Source organism: Alosa sapidissima, chromosome 1, assembly GCF_018492685.1.
Source record: "Alosa sapidissima isolate fAloSap1 chromosome 1, fAloSap1.pri, whole genome shotgun sequence".
Taxonomy (NCBI): Eukaryota; Metazoa; Chordata; class Actinopteri; order Clupeiformes; family Clupeidae; genus Alosa; species Alosa sapidissima.
In genome coordinates, this window is record NC_055957.1 from 9,295,163 (window position 1) to 9,315,101 (window position 19,939).

Below are 19,939 nucleotides of genomic sequence, written 5' to 3' on the forward strand. Positions count from 1 at the left end.
AATTAAGGACAATAAAAGTATAGTATAGGCCTAGCTTAACTTTATTTTAAGGTGTTGATTCTGGGATTCCTTGATGGAGGGGTGGGGGGGAGAGACCCCAAATTTTATCCTAACAGCTAGGCTCACGTTAGGCTGCTAAAAGACTAGCAAATGATTCGAGCGCACCTGTCTTCACAGAGGTACAATGCCTACAGTTGTTAAACTTAAGTATCTTTGGTAATAATTCATAAGTCTCGTGAAGTGAGGGTGGCTGGTAACTCAGAGTTCATCAACTTACCGTATTATAATGATCTTTGACTCTTTGGGAGTACTATTTTGCCGGATTTTAATGACGATGCACTAGTCACGTGGTTTCTCATCCAATCATATAATAGGACGACAAAACAAATCTTTCTGAAGAAGTTGGCTCTGAGTTTAAAGGAAGGTAGCGAGCTGGCTTTCTTACAGGTCGGTTTACAGGTTTGTACCATTACTACACTGTAAGTCTTTCAGTTAATCATGAGAGGGGTTGCGCTTTTGATTTTCACAGCCTGTATTGCTGTAGTAGCTAGTTTCAGTCTATCCTGCAAGTATCCGCCATCCGTTTGGTGCTCTTCATTGGAAATTGCGACTGAATGTGGGGTAAGTAAGTCTTTACCTGCAGTCGCCTAATGTTGTAACACTTTTCTAACATTACTCTTTAGAAATTCTCTGGTATATAGGCTAGGCTACACTAGCATTTGTACGTGTATTCTCATGTTTCCCTGACCCTGAATTAAGTAATGCACGTCCGCATTAGGCTTAAAAGATCGATAAAAAAATCGATAAATTAAGTCATCATGTCACCATGATATGGTGGTGACAGGAAATATCGGGCTGTTCTATCGTGCATAAAGTCTGATCAGACAGTTAAGCATAACCTCAAGGATTGATCAAACTGGAATTCATTTTTAAAAGTGCATTTTCAACATTTTATGCACAGCTGATTTGATTTTTATATTCTAGGTCCTTCGGCAATGTCCGGAGTTCAATAACACGAAGGCTGACTCTAAAGTGGAAGTGGCTCTCTACTATGAATCTCTGTGCCCTGGTTGCAGACAATTCTTCGCTTTGCAGCTGTTTCCCACATGGGTCATGCTACGTGACATCATGGACGTTCAGCTCATCCCATTTGGAAACGCACAGGTGTTGTAAAAACGAATGTGCTTAGCATGCTTTTTAGGAAATTGAAAGGTCTGGACTTTGTTGTCATGTTTTTTTTTTCATGTTTGCTCCCTCAAAAATATCAGGAGTCTACTGCTGGACACTTCACTTGCCAACATGGGGAGGAGGAATGCCTGGGCAACATGATTGAGGTAATACTGTTCATTGATTGGCTCCCATGGCTGAATTGGCAGAATTCCCATGATTTGATTGCTTGCATTTTTTTTTGTCTTGATCCTAGACATGCATACTGAATTCAACTGACTTTGGAACAGCTTTTTTTACCCTCTTCTGCATGGAATCCTCTGCAAATGTGGTTAAATCTGCCGAGACCGTAAGTGGAGGACAAAGGACTAAAATTGTATAGCTAGTCAGGAACATGAAAATATATGTGGATGTCACTCATTGTATGGATATTTAATGGTGCCAATGTTGTACCATATAGGTAAATAATATGCATAGGTACAGTGCTGGCCAAAAGTATTATAAGTATAAGTATATATACTCTTTTGATCCCGTGAGGGAAATTTGGTCTCTGCATTTAACCCAATCCATGAATTAGTGAAACACAGCACACAGTGAGGTGAAGCACACACTAATCCCGGCGCAGTGAGCTGCCTGCAACCACAGCGGCGCTCGGGGGAGCAGTGAGGGATTAGGTGCCTTGCTCAAGGGCACTTCAGCTGTGGCCCACTGGTCGGGGCTCGAACCAGCAACCCTCCGGTTACAAGTCCAGAGTGCTAACCAGTGGGCCACAGCTGCCTCTCTTTGGCACCCATGCTAAAGTTGACTGAAAAGAGGAATATAAAATCATCTTTTGGAAATTGATCTTAATGCCTTAAGTGAAAAATGAGGAAATAAGGTGTAGCTCAATGCAAATCAAACCAGCTAATAGGCTAACTGAAATAACACCCATGCCAATCTCTAGGTATGGTGAAGGGTATGTGATGATGTGGGGCTATTTTAATTCCAAAGGCCAAGGTAACTTTATCAGGATGCACAGTATTCTGGATCCATGAAATAACTGGCCTGCCTGTCTCTATGGGAATTTAACATAGGGGTGCCAATACTTATGACCCTTGTATTTATTTATTTATGATACATTATTCATTCACTAAGAAAATTGGTGTCCTTAAAGGTTAGATATTTCCTCATTTTTCACTTAAGGCATTAAGATCAATTTCCAAAAGATGATTTTATATTCCTCTTTTCAGTCAACTTTAGCATGGGTGCCAATACTTTTGGCCAGCACTGTATAACAATGTAACTAACTATGTTTATTTGTGAATGTACAACATTGGGACATTGGACACTAACTTGTCACATGTAAATATATTCTCACATAGATTTCATATTCGTCCTAGTTACCCCACATACCATTTTGGTTCCACGAAAATGAAAAGTTTTTTTGTATCCTTAAAGGGGTGGTTCAGGATTTTGGACATAGGACCTCATTTCCAAGTAAGCAAGTGTGATATTTATCAGTGGAGACCGTTTTCAACACGTTTCATCCAGTCGTTCTAATTGCAGAATTCGCAGGTGCTAGGCTAGCGCAAGTCAACGGTATGTTGCCACTAAAAACAGTCTTACCTACTCCAAAGGACACTTGAGCCAAATTCCAGACAATCGATGTAAATGTCTGTGTTGATAGAATAGTGTAAGAAATACAACTACCCTCGCATCGCATTGCAATAGTTATACTTTGTTCCCTGAAGTTGGTAGTAGTCATTTTGCATCTCAGCGGCGGACTGATATTACCAAGGCTACTACTAGGTATCCCCATTGGAGTGCGCTTTACTGTTTACTTTTTGGCGCAGTACTACTAACTGGAGCAAGTATAATTCCGCCGCTGCTAAGACACTAGTCCCTCAAAATGTAATGCGATCGTTGAAATGCAAGGATAGAATAATGTTAGAAATAAAACTATCAATACAGACATTTACATCGATAGTCTGGCGTTATAATTTATTTGCCTTGGGTGTACTTTGGAGTGGGTAAGACTGTTTTTAGTGGCAGGCTAGCACATACCGTTGACTTGCGCTAGCCTAGCACCTGCGAACTCTGCAATTAGAAGGACTGGATGAAACGTGTTGAAAACGGTCTCCACTGATAAATATCACACTTGCTTACTTGGAAATGAGGTCCTATGTCCAAAATCCTGAACCACCCCTTTAATATCTTCATGTTCATATGTTGTGGAGACCTAAAATATTCTCAGAACGTAACATTAAGTATTGTATTTGTTGCCACATATCAACCCCTCAATACCCTTAATATCACCCTTCATTATTATTATTACACTTTGTTCTGAATCTAGGACCTTCAATAAAATCAATGGGCTTACAGTACAAACTTTTAATGGTCAAGTCATACTGACATGTATGCCTGCCTTCCTACAAGGTTTTGTTAGACTACTGGAGGAATACTGCTTTTTAAGATATTAATGGTCAATTGGAATTGAACCAAAATATTTCACATATGTTAGTTTTGAGGCCTAAACATTGTGTAGACAAACTTCTAAGATGGTGCGGCAGCCATTTTCCTGGATTCTTTTTGATTTGATCCAGAATGACCCGTAAGACAAGACCAGCATAGTACACAGTAAATGAGTATAGCAAAGCAATCCTCTGTAATCTTGCTGTTCCTGGCTGCCTGACCCCCTCCTTCCTGTATGCCAGTGTCTTGGACTCTACTCACCTACATCAAATTGGGAGTCCATCATGACCTGTGTGAAGGGAGACCAAGGGACCAAGCTGATGCATGAGAATGCAGTCAAGACTGGGGCACTGAAGCCACCTCATGAATATGTGCCCTGGATCACCATCAATGGAGTAAGCATGAAATGAAGCTCTAGTCATGCAATCCTGGTCTGAACCATAGTTTGATTGTTCATTTCTAATATGCTTATCTGCTTGTCCAGGAGCACACTGAAGACCTTCAGGACAAAGCAATGGGTTCCCTTTTCAATCTGGTTTGCGGCTTGTTTAAGGTCAGTGACAGTCTGTGGTTCAAGATGCTCTAAGATTTGCTGACACAAACCAAAACCTCAGCAGCCATGATTCACTCTTCATGTTTTCCCTTGTGTCTTTAGGGTAAGAAACCACCGGCCTGTGCCCCTGCAGTACAGAACAAAAGCAGAAGTTACTGTTTCAACTAGTCAGTGATACCTTGATTGTGAAGTACTGTATCACACACATACACACTTTTCAAATGCCTCATCATGTCAGACATTCTGAATATTGAAATATATTCTAGTTCTGTTAAACGATGTTTTAAATGATGATGTGGCTAAATTCATTTTATTAAAGGGACATGAGACACTTTAAAAAAAAAAAAATGATTGCTACAGTTACAACCATCAGTGTTGGAAACACTAGTAATTACACATGAACAATTTTTGATGCTGACAATGTTTGTGTTATTTGTAACACTGTCAAAAACAATAAATACTTTAAATGAAAAGTAATTGAAATGGTGTGCATCTGCATTCATGTTGACTCATTGTTGATTGGAAATTCCATAGACTGTATATATAGAACATACAGTCTATGGGAAATTCCATTACAGAATAGGCCTGTGCTTTTAGCTTTTACATTTCCCCGTCCCTTTTTAGTTGCTGCATCAGAAATGTACCCTAGTCAGGTCCAGACATGTTGTAGATAGGGATAACCAACATGATGTGGTGGGGTTGCCCCTGCAGTAGGATTCAGGAACAAAATATGTCCGCTTCTCGAAACAAGTAAGTTGGAGTGCTGTTTCTGTATTGTTATCGACATGAGCTAAAGGCCACAGTCAGATCAATTGCAGTGCCAGATTAATGAATTAATAGAACTGAAACAGGACATGCACAGCCATCTGATTTCCAGGTGCTGGTGATGTGCAGTCAATGAAATTCAGAGAAGTGAAAGATTACCGCAGATGATCTCGTCACTTTTCAGAACTGAAACTTACAGTTTGCACTGTCTGGAAGTACCCCCAGAATATTCCTTTTCCAGCATATTTTAAAGTTATTCTGTGCTCTCTCTGTCTCTGTGGAATCCAACATTTACACAGGAACTCACATTTATAGAATCTGCAGTAGGCTACTCTCCGAATTGGTCTTTTGAAGGAGATTGAAAGTGCAGGCCAGACCGAAAAAAAAAACACTGCTTGTAGATCATGGTAAAATGACCTTTGATTTCATGTGTAAGATATTTTGTATGGTTCTTCGTTGTCAGGTCATGGTTTAAAAGCAGGGACAGGGCCTACCTGCAGTTTAGCAGAGGATATTAACGAACTTCGCATAGGACTATTTTGTAAGTTGTTCATCTAATAATTTTATTTCTGCGAGGATACGCCGACTCAACTTTTTCTGCGCAATTTACAGCATTACTGACGTTGTAAACGCATAGCTAACGTTTCGTCACTACGTGTGGGTTGCAAGCAGGTTGCAAGGACATATGACAGCATTGGTGGCTTAAATGACAGGGTATGGATAGTTCATATTCATAATGTTGGATTACATGGTATGGGCAGAGGGCTCTGGTATGGGTAAGTTGAAAAGAAAGAAAAAAAACTACCGGAAGGCTATTATGAGAAACTGCCATTGTGAACCCGGTCTTACATTTCTAAGGCTGTGCTTGGTGTACGTTAAACAAATATAATTTTACTTAAGCTAGTCAACGTTAGGTAACGTGAATGTGTTAATGTTAGCCTGGACAGACAGATAATGCTGATATTTAACTTAATTTCAATCTGTTTTCTACAGACTCTACTTCACTACTTCACATGCTGCACTCTGCACATTAGCCAACATCGTTTGAGGAGAAGCTAAGTCATCACTAAATTAGCTGCTACTACTATGATCTCTCAGTCCAGCAGGCAATTCCTTATCCGGATAGCCGGGTATTGGAAACCTCTTTTCAAAGGCAGATATCTTATAGTCACTAACACAGTGAGTTGTGGGGCTATGCTTGCTGCTGGGGACTTACTTCAACAATCAAGAGAAAGAAGGGGGAATCCAGACAGACCTCGCAACAACTGGACTCGGACAGGTGGTAACCGGCGGAAACACACAATTGATTGTCATTAGCCCCTATGACATTTGAAGTACCGTAAGCACGATCTGGGGAATGGCATAAAAATGCCAGCATGTCTGCTAAATATCAGTTAACTCTGAGGTGTTCCTACTCTTTGTGTCTGATGTGACTTCAATAGACCATGTTAAGAATGTTATGATGTGTTGAAATACGCCCCCCACAGGTTGTATGTTTGCTGTGGGATGCTCAATGGGTCCCTTCATGCATTTTTGGTACGGGTGGTTAGACAAGGTCTTCGTGGGAAACGCGTTGCCCACTGTAAGCAAGAAAGTTCTGATCGACCAGCTGGTGGCATCTCCTACTATGGGTTTATGGTATTTTGTTGGTAAGAATATATTTGTAATGCACACACAAGGGCAAGCTGATGTAGTTTTTCCCTGTCAAACAAATGAGGAAGGTGTTAGGTTAAATTGTATGCAATAAACTACCAATAAGTGAACAGACTGTTAGCCAAATAGCAATATACAATTAAGTGTTTGTGAACTGTCCTTTTGCTAATCTTTATTTTCAGGTATGGGTGTGATGGAGGGTCATACTTTGATAGAGGGATTTGAAGAATTCAAGGGGAAGTTCTGGGAGTTCTACAAGGCTAGTGACAAATAAATGTAATACATGTTGTAATAAATGTAATATGCATGGCATGAAGTATTTTAGTTAATGTCTGTGTATCTTTTTTGCTTTAAAGGCTGATTGGTGTGTTTGGCCAGCTGCTCAGATGATTAATTTCTACTTCCTGCCTGCAAAGTTCCGTGTAATCTACGTGAACATTATCACTCTGGGATGGGACACCTACCTCTCTTACCTGAAACATAGTAAGTTCATTCACCATCACAGTAACCAGCAGTAGGCCATTGTCTCTCTCACATTAGGGCAGCTGTGGCCTACTGGTTAGCGCTAGGTTGCCGGTTCAAACCCCGACCAGTAGGAACGGCTGAAGTGCCCTTGAGCAAGGCACCTAACCCCTCACTGCTCCCCGAGCGCCACTGTTGTTGCAGGCAGCTCACTGCGCCGGGATTAGTGTGTGCTTCACCTCACTGTGTGTTCACTGTGTGCTGAGTGTGTTTCACTAATTCACGGATTGGGATAAATGCAGAGTATGTATTTATACTTACTTATATGCCCTTATTGCAACACTAATCATAACAGTGGCTGATGCACTTACTTGACAAAAAAGTCCAATAGAACCAGAGTCACAATGCCAGACCTGATTTGTTGTTGAGTCTGTTTACTGAATTCAGTTTGTCATCAGAAATGTTGAAGCTATCAGTCAGTCAGACAATCATAAAGATTATTAATGATGCAAGATGGTAGTGCTGTCAGTGTAAGAGTCTAGCTGAAATATTGATGACCCATGTAAATTGTGAAATTGCACAACTTGAGCGCATTGAGAACGCTGGGACTGCACATCAGCAGAACCCCACTCCAGGTGAAGCAAACAACACTGAAAGAACTTCACTGTGTTGTCAGCCTAGTGTGCTCTGCACTTATAGTCAAATACATGCATCTCCACATTGCTTCATTCTAACTCTGCCCCTAAATATGGCAAGAATCATCACCCAGCATTCCATGGCATCCATAAAATGTTTTTGTCTGTGTAATAGGCGGCAATAGGCTACTCTGTATTATTTGTTTCATGTGGAGTAGTTGGAAAGCTATGTGAAAGTACAAGATGTACTGTAGTGTCTTTTAAATAACTACTGTAGCTAATAGTTTAGAAATGTCTATGTAATTCCACCAGTTAGTCTATATGTATCCGTGCCCAGTGCATATCTGTGTGTTTGCTGTGTTTAATAAAGTTAGGCTAGTTACAGGCATTCAAAAATGAAGGATGCCTAGGGTTCACAGCTTGCACAAATCACATTTAGAGCACAAAAGTACGGTAGAGCCTTAAATGTAGATGTGAAATAGATTGACCTGAACTATTGTGCAGTGTTGACAAACACATTTCTGTTATGTTTTTTTTCAGGAGAATCTGTCCAAGCAGTTATGGATACAAGTGAGGAACAAGAAGAGAAGACAGCGGATGATGGACCTTTGACTCCTGTAAATCCATTAGCTGAAGAGCTTTAGCAAGCTTTAGTACTATTGCTTATCTGTTATGAAATTCTGCAAACATTTCCTTGTCAGTAGTTTGTTATCACTGTGAAGGAGGTATGTTTGTGTGTGTGTGTGTGTGTGTGTAAGAGAGAGAGTGTGTGTGTGAGAGAGAGTGTGTGAGAGAGATTGTATTTCTGGCACTCCTAGTATCTCCTCTTGAACAGACTCAGAACAGACTATTCTCATTCATTTTAAAATATATTTTATATGTACTGGTTTTGGTTTATTATTTATGAGTAATTTTGTACTTTATAATTTATTAATGTTATGATGGGTAACTGTGTGGTTTAGAAGGTATTTTTCAAAGAGATCCAAGAAATTATTTTACTGTAATAACTCCAGCTTACTCTTGTCTATGACCACACCTACTGCAATGTTAATAATGAATTGTATTATCTTGTGTAAACCATTTGCTTGATACCCTTTGATTGCCTTATTACCAATGAAGTACTCAATGACTTTTGCCAAGTTGTGAATTTCTTCTTCGAGCATATTAGATATTTTGTGAAAATGCATTCATGCTGCCCTTTGGTTTGGCGTTATTTTTCAGCATGATAAAACGTGAAATAATATGAACTAAAAGTGTTTTTAATGCTTGTTCTTGCATTGCTCTGAACTTTGTCTGTAGATGTAAGCAAATTGTGACAGATGCACGCTTGTCAAGCCTGTTAGGTGAGCTGTATGAAGATGGCAGAGTTCCTCTCAGTATTTAAAGATACTACAGACGCAAGTCACTGTTGATGTGTGAACCGCAGTTGAGCCTGTTAGGTGAGCTGTATCAAGATGATACTGTTGCTCTCAGTATTTAGAGGTACACAGTTAATTCATATGCAGTAAATGGTCAGAGGTTATTTTGGTAAAAACACTTTCTTTGAGTTGTACTGACCAAATGTGTGGGTCTTTCATTAAATTCTTACAGGATTTAATTTGTCTATTTTTTCTGACCTAAGGAGGAATCTTTTAAAGAGGTAAGGACTTATACAGAAAAGGTTAAACTGTGTTGGTAATGTATTGCTTTTTTACCATCTATGTATTACTTTTTTGGTAACAAAATAGGTATAACTCATTGTATTATAAATAGTCATTGTCAAATTCATAACAAGTACACAGTTTGCTTTGTACATATGTTACCAAAATAGACACATTAAGATAGTTGTTAATACAGTTACTGGAGTTGGATTTACTGTGGTGATGACTGTCAGGTATGTAAATGATCCGTGTCCTGTCACGGTTATTCAGTCACATGTTCATGTCATTAATGTGAATGTTCATTTTCTACAGGATTCCACCTGAGTCCTAGACGATGAAGCAAAGTAGCTCTCTGTCACAATTCTTTGGAGTTGCAGAGGTACTGTACAGTGTAATTTGCTTTAATGGACCAGTTGTAGAATAACCACACATCAGCTTGATGTGTTTTTTTATACATTCCCCATCATATCAAAAATAGAATAAGAAAACATAATTATAAACATAGTTGCCTGCAATATTGGTCCCAAAACTGATTTTGTCTTGCAACCAAAAAGGATGAGAAAAAATTCAATGTATAATAAAAGCAAATTACATTTATACTTGAAAGCATAGATTTGCCCTTATCTGTGAGAAAGTATTCAAGAAGCATTAGGTTTGAGATATTGAAAGGGTCAGTCTTATACTTCTGTCGGGTTTTCAGCTGCCCATATGCAAAGAAACCATTACAACCACCACACAGATTAGTGGTGTTCTACCACCAAACAATGTTAGGAATGAAATATGACCAGATTGACGGTTTAGATAACCACTATCATCAGAAAACCGTAGCAATAGAGCTAGAGACATTGTCCAATGTCATTGTGTGGCTAAAGCTTGTTGAAGAGGTGGCAGGCAACCATTTTGCTGTCTCATTCTTACAAATCATATCTTCCATCTCCACATTAGTTATGTTTCTTTTGAATAACTTTGGTTGACATTTGATTCAGATGAACGTTTGTGCAACTCACCAGTTCAGTAAACATACATACAAACACAGTGATGGAGCAGGTGATTTAGTGACCTTTATACAACAATTGGGTTCTATGGAACTATTTATTTGTTTCTGATTGGCCAAGAGACGTTCCATGAGTTGGAATATTGCCCTATGTTACCCAGAGGCAGTGGGAGTCCGAGGAGAGGTGCCCCATCAAGCCCACACAGCAGTGTGCAGTGAAGAGAACCTTCTCCGGACCCCTGCAGCTCCCACGGCTGTCATGTCGGACCACTGTCCAGTGTGTCAAAAACAGGCTGGGGAGTCTACTAGAGACCCTGTCCGGCAAGCCAACGTTCTACATTGATGTAGCGGACCAGGACACCGGCTCAGACTGTCTTCAGAACACATGGTAAGCCATTTCTCATTGTCCTGCCTCAGAGGAAGACTGTTGTATCCACCACTGTGGCAGTAAATGGAAACTCAGACTGCTTTCTTTGAACACTCATGATGAAGTCTTTTAGTAGAGTGGATGCATCCGGCGCTCATACGGAGCTTTGGTGGGATGGAGACCTTTATCTAAGTTACACCTTTTCTGTCTGGAGAGTAAGACATGAGTCTTGTCTCTGTGATTCATAAAAATCAGTCCCTCATATTTGTTTTATTTTAACCTCAGTGAAAAGTATTTGCTGGGTAAATTTGGAGATAACCGTGATGTAGCTGACATGTAATAGTTGTTTTTGAAAATGATTCACTAATTGTTCCAAAGATCCTTACTTTCATGCATCATGTCCAGACAGTCTTGCGATTTGTCGCCTGAATTGTAAAAGAGGATTGCTTTTTTTGAAAAAGTGAAAGTAGCGTAAACATTTAAGATCTAACTCCAAATACATAACATGTTTGTGGTGCACGTAAGGCACGTATCCCTTATAAGTTCTGTGACATGCCAAGGACATGCAAGATGCAAAGCACAACAAGTTAAAGGTCAGAAGGATGACGCAATTAAAGAACAGCAGGGGGAGCCATGTGACCCTGTCCCCACAACAGCACATAGGGACAGGAGGGCTGTGCCTCACATATTGGGGAAGTTGTAAACATTCCTGAATCCTGGAGAAAAGTGTTATTACCACACAACTGTCCCTAGATCTGGCGAAAGGAAAGGGAACCCAGGCAGATCTTTCTATCACTCTGTCAACAAAATATGGTTGTTGAGAACAGTACCTTCACCAAAATATCTGAACACTAAAATGTTTCCATTCGCGGGGATTTACATTTTGTGAAGTGTTGAGTAATCACCTCACAGCTGTCTGATGTTCTCCACCAGTATGTCATACTGTAGGTCTGCTTCAAGTCAGATGTCAGGGGTGGAGATTATTTTGTACAGGACTCAACTCAGCTGGGAGTCGTAAGATTGGGGGAAAAAAGCACTTTTTTCCCTTGCAGAAAAACAAAGCCCACAGGGGAATGCTTGTATTCGGTGATAGAGAACCATCGTGACAGTGCCTGTGTGCTTTCTAACGTTATCTTTCTTTTCTTTTTATAGTGAGGCCTGTTCATGTGACTGGTAGGCTTGTGAGTATGTGAAAAGCAAACAGATTTCTTGGAGCAAATTTTGGGCACAATCATTCTGCTGTGCTCTCTTCTGAGCCTTTGTTGAGGGCTATTGTTCAATATTTACATGTCAGGGGACTTAAAAAGGAAGTAATTAGCAAGCAAAGCTTTGAGTGGATGGCTGCGTGGTTGTGCCATGGTACTTGAGTGCTGTAAATGGGCCTGCCATATTTAGGCGGTGAGAGGGAAGGGCCTTAAAGTTATGTAAACAAAGCCGGTTCACAGAGGGAGGGATTCCACTCCACTGATGGCCTGGTCCATTAACTGTGGACCAAAGTTGTGTGTGTAATCAAAGCAGTGAAGGACTGGACATGTTTAAGGCTCTGCGTTTCTGATAAACACAGTTACGTAAGTGGACCTAAGGAGCACACTCTCCCACAGCCCGTGTCAGTGTGACGAAGACAAAGCAGCCGGTTTCCAGTTGTCGACGGGCCCATCTGAGGACAGGTCGCTGGTGTCAGAGGTCTGACGAGAGACGGGCGACGGGCGGACGGGCGGACGGGCTGACGGGCGGACACACGCACGCGGTGGGGGCCATGAGCGAGCTGTTCTCGGAGAGCTCGGAGGAGGAGCGCGCGGTCAGCCGAGCCGCACTGCCCAAGCCGAAGGCCAGATCGAAGGGGAGTTCTCCCACCGGCTCCCCCAGGATGTCGCCTCGCGACTCCCCCCGAAACTCCCCGCGCAACTCCCCGCGCAACTCCCCTCTGCTCTTCAGGCGGCTGATGATGAACCGGAGCATCACCCAGCTGAGGCGCTTCACCTTGGCTCACACACCCAGGTAGTTATTCACAGACCTCCATGGTGTCTGCGCTTTGGTGAAGGCCAGAGTCCCTGTAACTTTCACCTCAAGACAAGCAGGGAGCCAGTCGAGTCTAGACAGTGGCGTTGTTTATCTGTTTGCTGAGCTCCTCCAGCCATAAGAATCTTGTTCTCTTCGCCACTTACGCAATAGAACATCACAAGGCAGATTTCAAAGCTGAAGATGCCCACCCGACTGAAAGGTGATTCTAAGTTTGAGTCTAGTGGTTGGTGTAGCTTACAATTGCATTTGAAGAGATGATCTGTGCTAAATCATGAATAACCCCTTTGTTCTTTGGGAGGATGATCTGTGAGGTTTGTTGGCCTGAGGTCTTCATTGTCACTGTGGCTTGTTTGTATTATATTGAACCTCTTGCTTTGCCTGTTGCTTTTTACACAGCAATCCTGTTTGAGCTTGTCATAACTGCTCAAGATTAGGTGTTTTTGTATCTCAAGGCAAACAACTGTACACATATAAAGCACCATTTTAATGTGCAGGGATTCTATGGTTACCTGATATCCACACAACTTGATTAACCTTCAGAAAAACAAAAATGTAAAAAGATGAAGCCTCAGTCTCATTATTGTCTGCATGTTTCAGGTGACTTGCAGTATTTGCATGCCGTTAAATATCATTTGGCTGGCCTTACTTGTCAGGTGTGATAAACAAGAGCAATATGTTTGAAGGAAACAGCTGCCAAACATAGAGTTAGATAAAGATTCTCAGTTTCTCCCTGCCAGTCCCTCACTTGGTCCGTGGTTTATAGCACTAAGATGATAACTCATATAGCACCTCATCCTGATAAGCTGTCTGTCTGTTCTTGCTTGCCCTTCACAGGAATACAATGTGTTTCTGTACACATGTGCTTTCCCTTCAGAAAAAGACTACAGGTAGTGTGTTGCAATAAACTGAGGATGTGGCAACAGAGTTGTGAATTGTACATATAATCTTATGGTACATATAAATTAAATCCAGGGCCAAGCTGTGTTTGAAGCTTGACACTGCCTTAAACATGAAAATGAAAGCGTTGAAGGGCTCTGCATACCTAGTTTTAAAAGCAGGTACATTTATTAGTCTATAAATATAAATCCATATTTAGACTGCTGTATGTGTTGCTGTGATAATGTAGCAGAATTGTTATGCTAGCAACTTTGTAAACTTGCAAGTTGTTTTTTTCAGACCTGACAATATAGAGATTCAGAGTCCCCTATTGTCTCCCATTCTGTAAATATTGATGTCTGTGAAGCTCCTGCTTGGATTGACAGAAGCGTTAACATGGTTTCTTTTTGGAAAGAGTCTATGTGGTTTTAAACAAAGGAGACAAAACCTGCCGTTAAGATGAGAAATGGCAGGATGGAGGTAAAAAGTAAAGGAATTAAACTAACGGTACATCTGTCAGGAAATGTCCCTTCCAGTTGGGTGAATCAGGACAGACGAAGTCTCTATTTCTTGTGTCAAGATAGATTAATAGAGTTGTTGTGTGTTTGAGAAAGAACAGATAGATTTTTTGCAAATGTAAATCTTATGTGTAAAGGATCTCAGACCGATTTTTAGAATTTCTCAAGCTCATAGAGGCTAATCAGTGGAATGTTCTTTGGTTTTAAAGTGTACTTCTGAAGTGTCTTATGAGGACACTGAGCCTCTGGAATGAGTTGTAACTGTTAGCATTACAGTAGATCTATATTGTTAGCCAAAGGTGTCGAGTTGAAAGGGAGCGACTGGTGTTGCTAGGCTCCCTGGCTTGCGCTCTGGCCCCACAGTTCTCCGGGGTTGTACTCTTTGTCATGTGGCCCGGTGCCTCTAGAGAATGTTTACATCCAGGGTTGGAGTCATCCGCTCCAACACGAGTGCTTCCAGCAGCCAGAGCTCCAGAGCCGTGTGAGTTCACCGGCTGCCTGACCCATAACAAACTACTGCATGTTGCTGTAAACACACATCAGACTGCCGGATACTGGACTTGGGTGTTGTGCTTTTCTGCATTCCTCATATTTTTAATACGAATGATCTCTCGTCTTTTATTAGACTCATATATGAGTTATATGTACACAATCAGGCCCTAATATGTTACAGTAATGAAGTAAAGCTACAGTTCACTTCATATTTTTAATACAAATGATCTCTCGTCTTTTATTAGACTCATATATGAGTTATATGTACACAATCAGGCCCTAATATGTTACAGTAATGAAGTAAAGCTACAGTTCACTTCAACTGAATTCTAATGCACGTGAGTGAGCAATACATGTGAGTGGCAGAACAGATAAGATCACTTATCACTAAGAACGATGTAAGAAAGCTGCTCTACTGCATGCTTGGCATATCATGTCCTGGTGTCGGGTTAAGTACATAAAGGGGTAAATTCTTAAATACATCCGCACATGATACCAGTAAATACATTAGCAGGGCCTATTCTAAATAGTTTTTAGTGATTTTCTAGCACTCACAACCTTGAGCTTTGTAAGAGACTTTACAGGCATGAGAACGTTTACGACTGATTTGCCTTAACGGATGCCAAATCTGAAGCACTTACTAAATAACAGCAGTGAGCTGTCTAAATTTGATGGTTTGAAGTATCACCCTAGACAAGTAGTTTAGATGTTTTGAGCAAACAGACAAGACAGTTTTCTGTTTTTACTTTCCTAGCCATTAACAGTAACAATATTGGAATCAATTAATTTGGTGCTAAAAATCTTTTACTTACGTCTGTGGTTTGTAGATTGCAGGTTATTTGCTGATAAAGCGAAGAACAGAAGCCACGTGCCATTGCCTTTTCATCCACTAGGGGCTGATGCTTCCCATGTTGTTGACACATCACCCAGGTCAGGTGATGAAGAGGCTTTGCGTCAGAGTAGGGCATGGAGCTGCCCAAAGACACATGTCAACTCTGACCGGCTCAGAGCTGCCTCTGAAATCTCCCTTTGTCTTCCTCGTTTTACGTAGTCTTCATTGTTGAAGCAGCTGACAGGCAGATGCGCTATCTTAACCTTTTGAAGAATCAGTCCTGGCTTGTTCAGAACTCCTTCCCCTCTTCACCAAACCTGCGGTGGCCCACTGGTGACAAGGCTCAGGCCATTCACAAAGCTCAGACTTTCCATCAATCTACATGGAATGGCAACCCAAAGCCACTGTCCATGTTGGTAAATACCCTATAAGCCGCATTCCAATGCAGCCCCCCCTTAACTATTGGATTGTGCCCGAGGCAGTTTCAAGTGGTTGCCTCGCTTAGAAGCAGGTCAGTTCCATGTGTGGAACTTTGTTGGTGTGGGCAGAAGGGGAATCGGACAGGCGCACAGGGCCGTGGACGCACCAAGGAGGGCAGTGCCACAACGGGGGACTCCTCTGACGCCTCGCGTGGTCCTAAGCACCAGAGCCTCTCTGTCCCTCCTCCAGACGCCCGTCTCACTCTGCCTGCCTCCCTCTGAATCTGGCTGCTTGGTCTCTGACGCTGCCTCACACTTCTACTTCTCTCTCTCTTTGTCTTTCTCTCTCGTTCTTTCACCCCCCCCCTCTCTTTTTCAAGATATTATTTGTGGTTCCAGCATTCAGGATTCAGAGAGAGACAAGTCAAATATGGAAGGCTGATGGGGCTGCACACTTCAGGGAGCACCTGATGGGATTATAAGAGCCTTCCCTCACTGCCAATGTTCTTGGATATCTTATTTTTTGTTCCACGGAGAGAGTGTGTTTTCTGCTCTAAGCTGTGAAACAATATTTTTAGGAGAATTTGGAACCCTATTTGGACAGGATTCCATTGTTATCCTTCTCAACATTATTTAAGAGTTTCTTGATTGGCATTTCCTATTTAGGAATGTGTTTAACTCATATTATAGGATTATCTTGCCAGCTCATTGGTCTGCAGCCAAGCAAAACAAGCTGAACATTTGCAACAGATCTGCTTGGCCGACTGATATTAGCTCTGATTTCAACATTACTTTGGCCTCAGTTCCCTGAGGGAGAAATTAGGTTTGTTCAGTTGATGTAATCAGACAGATGACTGAGGCTCGCCAGGTGGTGATTACATACATTATCTGAATATAACATACCGCATGTTGTATTATGAAGGTTCTGTGAAAAAAGAATCACCCTGAACACTTGTAGATGCCATGGACTGTCTAATGCTGTGCTCATAGTAACTCAGGCTCCTCTGTGTGGCAGAGATTTCTTGCGGTTTTGTTTAGTGAAAGTTGTCAAAGAGGAGGTGGCTGTGCAGTTGTTTCTACAGCCGATGGAAGCTACAGATTCTGGCAGAACTTGACTCATCTACCCAACAGAATGTGGATTTGTGGCCGTTTCGAGAAATCTATGGACTCAATTTCCATTTCAATAATTCCATCTTTTCTGGGAGTGAACTGAATCTCTAGTTTTCCTCAGTAAATTTCGTTGCCCATATAAAGTAATTTCACAATGAATAAAGACTCACGCTTCCCGCGGAAGGCTATGCAGATGAATTACTCAACGAGAAGGCACTCATGCATTGGGTATGTACTATATATTGTTATATCTAATATAAAATGCTATCATCTTGCCAGCATAGATTTCCAACTTGGCAAATGATATGATGTCATTTCTACTCCATCACCATATAGTCACGCTTTAGCTACAGTGGATTTGATTTTATTTAATTGCAGCTGTTGTGTCCTCATTGAATGTAGTTTGTATATTTAGATGTAATTGCCTTGCGCTGTCATAGCCGGAACTGCTTATTGATGGTTGCTGTATACCTTTATAATGCAAGCGAGTTATGTAACTGTAAGTGGATGTAAACTTAGTGTAGTCAAGCTGAACATTTTCAAAAGCCCTAGAAAACATGCAGTTGAGTTTCAAGGCTCAAATGTTAGCTTTTTAAAAGGTGAATTAACTTTTATGTTTTTATTTTGTTGCTTGTTCATCAGAATGTGTATTTCTTCAGAATGTAATGACAAACTAGTTATGCCCTTTTTTACTTCATTTGAATGCGGTACAATCTGAGTTTTGGTGTCTTTTATGCATAGAGCTTGTACCCGGTAACTTGTTCTATCAGACTAACTTGATGCAGCTGGTTTGTACAAATGCTGCCTTTTCCCCAGTTTAGAAATGAAGCACCATGTGACCAAACCACAGTTGAGGCTGAGTGTGTGTAGGATTTCTCTTTCCCTAGAATTTCATCCTGTCTGAATGCAAAGAGAACAGATGGTGTGTGGTATGCTGACATTTAAGCTCTATTTGGTCTTGGTGTTGTGTATTTCATATGGTCGCCTGTGCCGAGCCCGGGACGGCCCGAGGCCTTCAGAGCTGACAAATCGATGGCACAGTCCGTGCCCACTGCTACACGTCCCCCCGTAGGGATGTTGGGAAAGAGCCAGGCAGAATCCCGATGGTCAGACATGCCATGATCCTGTTTGGAGATTGAGCTACAAAATGACCAAAGATAGATAGAGGAACACCGCTCTTGCCTGATATATTACATTTTAAATGGCCCTAGTTTGTGGACTGACAGAGTTGGATATGGCCCTTGACATTTTTTCTGCATATATTTCTTCTTGACTGTTCACAGAAATAAATTAAAAATGATGGCCACCTCTGTTTGCTGGTTTTATGTAGATCATCAGTGTAAGCTGATATAGAAACAATCTGCCACCACTGTAATATAATCTGTCTTTGCAATGTGTATGTTTTAAATATATATTTTACGGCTAATATCATGAGGATTACAGTTACATAAAACACACCTTATATGAGTATATTAATGCTCCAGTATTTGATTGTCAGATATTGCAGAGAACTCAATTTGGACAAAAAAAAATCTAAAAACGAAAAAGTCTAAATTACATTTTACTGTTTGCATTGTGATTTGAGCAATTCATATTTAACAGCTACAATGCACATAAAAAAAATTGTGGTTCACTGTTTATTTACAGCATGTATAGATGAAAGCAATGTTCTTGAGCTGACCATGTCTATGCAAAAATCAGCTAATTTTGACCAATGACATATAATGAAACTTCTGCCTTTAGTGGAATATCATTAACAGTATTCCATGTGTTACCTAGTTCGACCTAGGTACTTTTTTCTGTTATAAATACTGAAGGGGAAACACGTTTGATGGTGAGGTTTGTCAGTTGTTTAGAAGGTGGTCATAACAAGTGTCAGACTTAAATGCACACTGTTAACTTTTTTACTCGACAGAGTATTAGCTCTGTCAACGTTTCTGTAAACCCCTCTGTAAACCGACACTATTTGGCAGCATCCCCAAAACATTGCTGTTCCTCAAATCAGTGTTTCTGTAATGGACCTGTCGCGACTTCCCACCGCATAGCTCAGTGTCATGTGGTGAACAAGGGCATCATTGACACCCAAAGACAACACTCTCGCCCCCTCTGCTGCCACCCCCTGCTGCTGGTGTATACAAAGCACTGGCTTGTCCTGCAGATGCAGCTCTCCACACTGTCTCTGCTGAGTACCGAGCGAGCAGTCCAGCCTGTACCAGGCCACTGGTCCTATCCCCCCCCCCCTCTCTCTCTCTATCCATCCATTGCTCCATTTAATCTATCCATCTTTTTTTATTTCTATCGGTCTCCTGCTGTGTTATTGTTCAAGCTTCTCTATACTTCTCTAACACCAGTCAGTAAGTGAAAGCTATGACAAACATGTGCGTGTGTGTGTGTGTGTGTGTTTATTCGTGTGTCATTCTCTCAGGACGCAATTAAAAGTGTCAACATGTGAGACTAAGATGTTCTGTTTGGGGTACTGATATTTTGGTGTAGTGATAAATTGAGAAACCACCATCTGGTTATTGTTGGATGTCTGTGGAATCTATGTGTCAGTACAGAGCCATTTCAGTATCACTTTACAAGGACACCTTCATGTTTGTTAAAATGTGTGCGTGTGTGTGTGTGTGTGTGTGTGTGTTTATGATGAGGGGTCTTTGTGCTTGCGATCAAGAGTCAAGCAAGGTAACCCAATCAGGGGACAGTGGGCCCCAAAAACACCGTTTCTGGGCTCCAGATCAGTCGATAGCTGCGGATGCTGTGGCTAGGGTGACTGTGTGCGTCAGCGCACTGCTCCATATTTTCAGCATGACTGGTTTCCCCAATCACCAACAAAGCGCATTGATCGGCCCGGCCTATTTGAACGCACACTAACTGTTCGCCTGCCAAAACTGTCTCCGATGGTGCACCAGAGCGCTGAACATACCTGCTTCGTGTGAGCGGAGAAAAGGATGCACTTTTAAAAAAAAATCCTTCTTTCTCGCGC

The 19,939-nt window shown here is 41.4% G+C and overlaps 3 protein-coding genes across 9 annotated transcripts in view; all 3 read left to right on the top strand.

Moving 5' to 3' along the window:
• The first annotated feature begins 397 nt into the window (after nucleotides 1-397).
• On the top strand, nucleotides 398-4,648 carry ifi30 (IFI30 lysosomal thiol reductase). The gene is made up of 7 exons (XM_042108594.1): nucleotides 398-621; nucleotides 985-1,164; nucleotides 1,269-1,334; nucleotides 1,424-1,516; nucleotides 3,861-4,013; nucleotides 4,103-4,171; nucleotides 4,274-4,648. The coding sequence occupies exons 1-7, from the start codon at nucleotides 499-501 to the stop codon at nucleotides 4,337-4,339; spliced, it is 750 nt and encodes a 249-aa protein (XP_041964528.1). The 5' UTR covers nucleotides 398-498; the 3' UTR covers nucleotides 4,340-4,648.
• An 897-nt stretch (nucleotides 4,649-5,545) lies between these two features.
• mpv17l2 (MPV17 mitochondrial inner membrane protein like 2) lies at nucleotides 5,546-8,820 on the top strand. 3 transcript variants are annotated; one of them, XM_042084721.1, is made up of 6 exons: nucleotides 5,546-5,650; nucleotides 5,930-6,215; nucleotides 6,424-6,585; nucleotides 6,772-6,848; nucleotides 6,946-7,072; nucleotides 8,227-8,820. In XM_042084721.1, exons 2-6 carry the CDS (start codon nucleotides 6,023-6,025, stop codon nucleotides 8,328-8,330), a joined length of 663 nt encoding a protein of 220 aa, XP_041940655.1. In that variant the 5' UTR covers nucleotides 5,546-5,650; nucleotides 5,930-6,022; the 3' UTR covers nucleotides 8,331-8,820. The 3 variants fall into 3 exon arrangements, with proteins under 3 accessions (XP_041940655.1, XP_041940647.1, XP_041940664.1); XM_042084713.1 differs by having other exon boundaries at nucleotides 5,580-5,712; XM_042084730.1 differs by lacking the exon at nucleotides 5,546-5,650 and adding an exon at nucleotides 5,724-5,806.
• Nucleotides 8,821-9,277: 457 nt separating this feature from the next.
• The window catches only part of pde4ca (phosphodiesterase 4C, cAMP-specific a), a 33,678-nt gene continuing 23,016 nt past the window's right edge, over nucleotides 9,278-19,939 (top strand). For 2 of the 5 annotated variants that reach the window (XM_042084628.1, XM_042084649.1), the window contains exons 1-3: nucleotides 9,278-9,325; nucleotides 9,639-9,705; nucleotides 10,482-10,708. In XM_042084628.1, the coding sequence (XP_041940562.1) occupies nucleotides 9,661-9,705; nucleotides 10,482-10,708 (272 nt within the window). In that variant the 5' untranslated portion in view covers nucleotides 9,278-9,325; nucleotides 9,639-9,660. Of the gene's footprint in view, nucleotides 9,326-9,638; nucleotides 9,706-10,481; nucleotides 10,709-11,818; nucleotides 12,686-15,432; nucleotides 17,185-19,939 lie in introns of those variants that run through there. The other 3 variants (XM_042084639.1, XM_042084658.1, XM_042084687.1) reach the window with 3 other exon arrangements.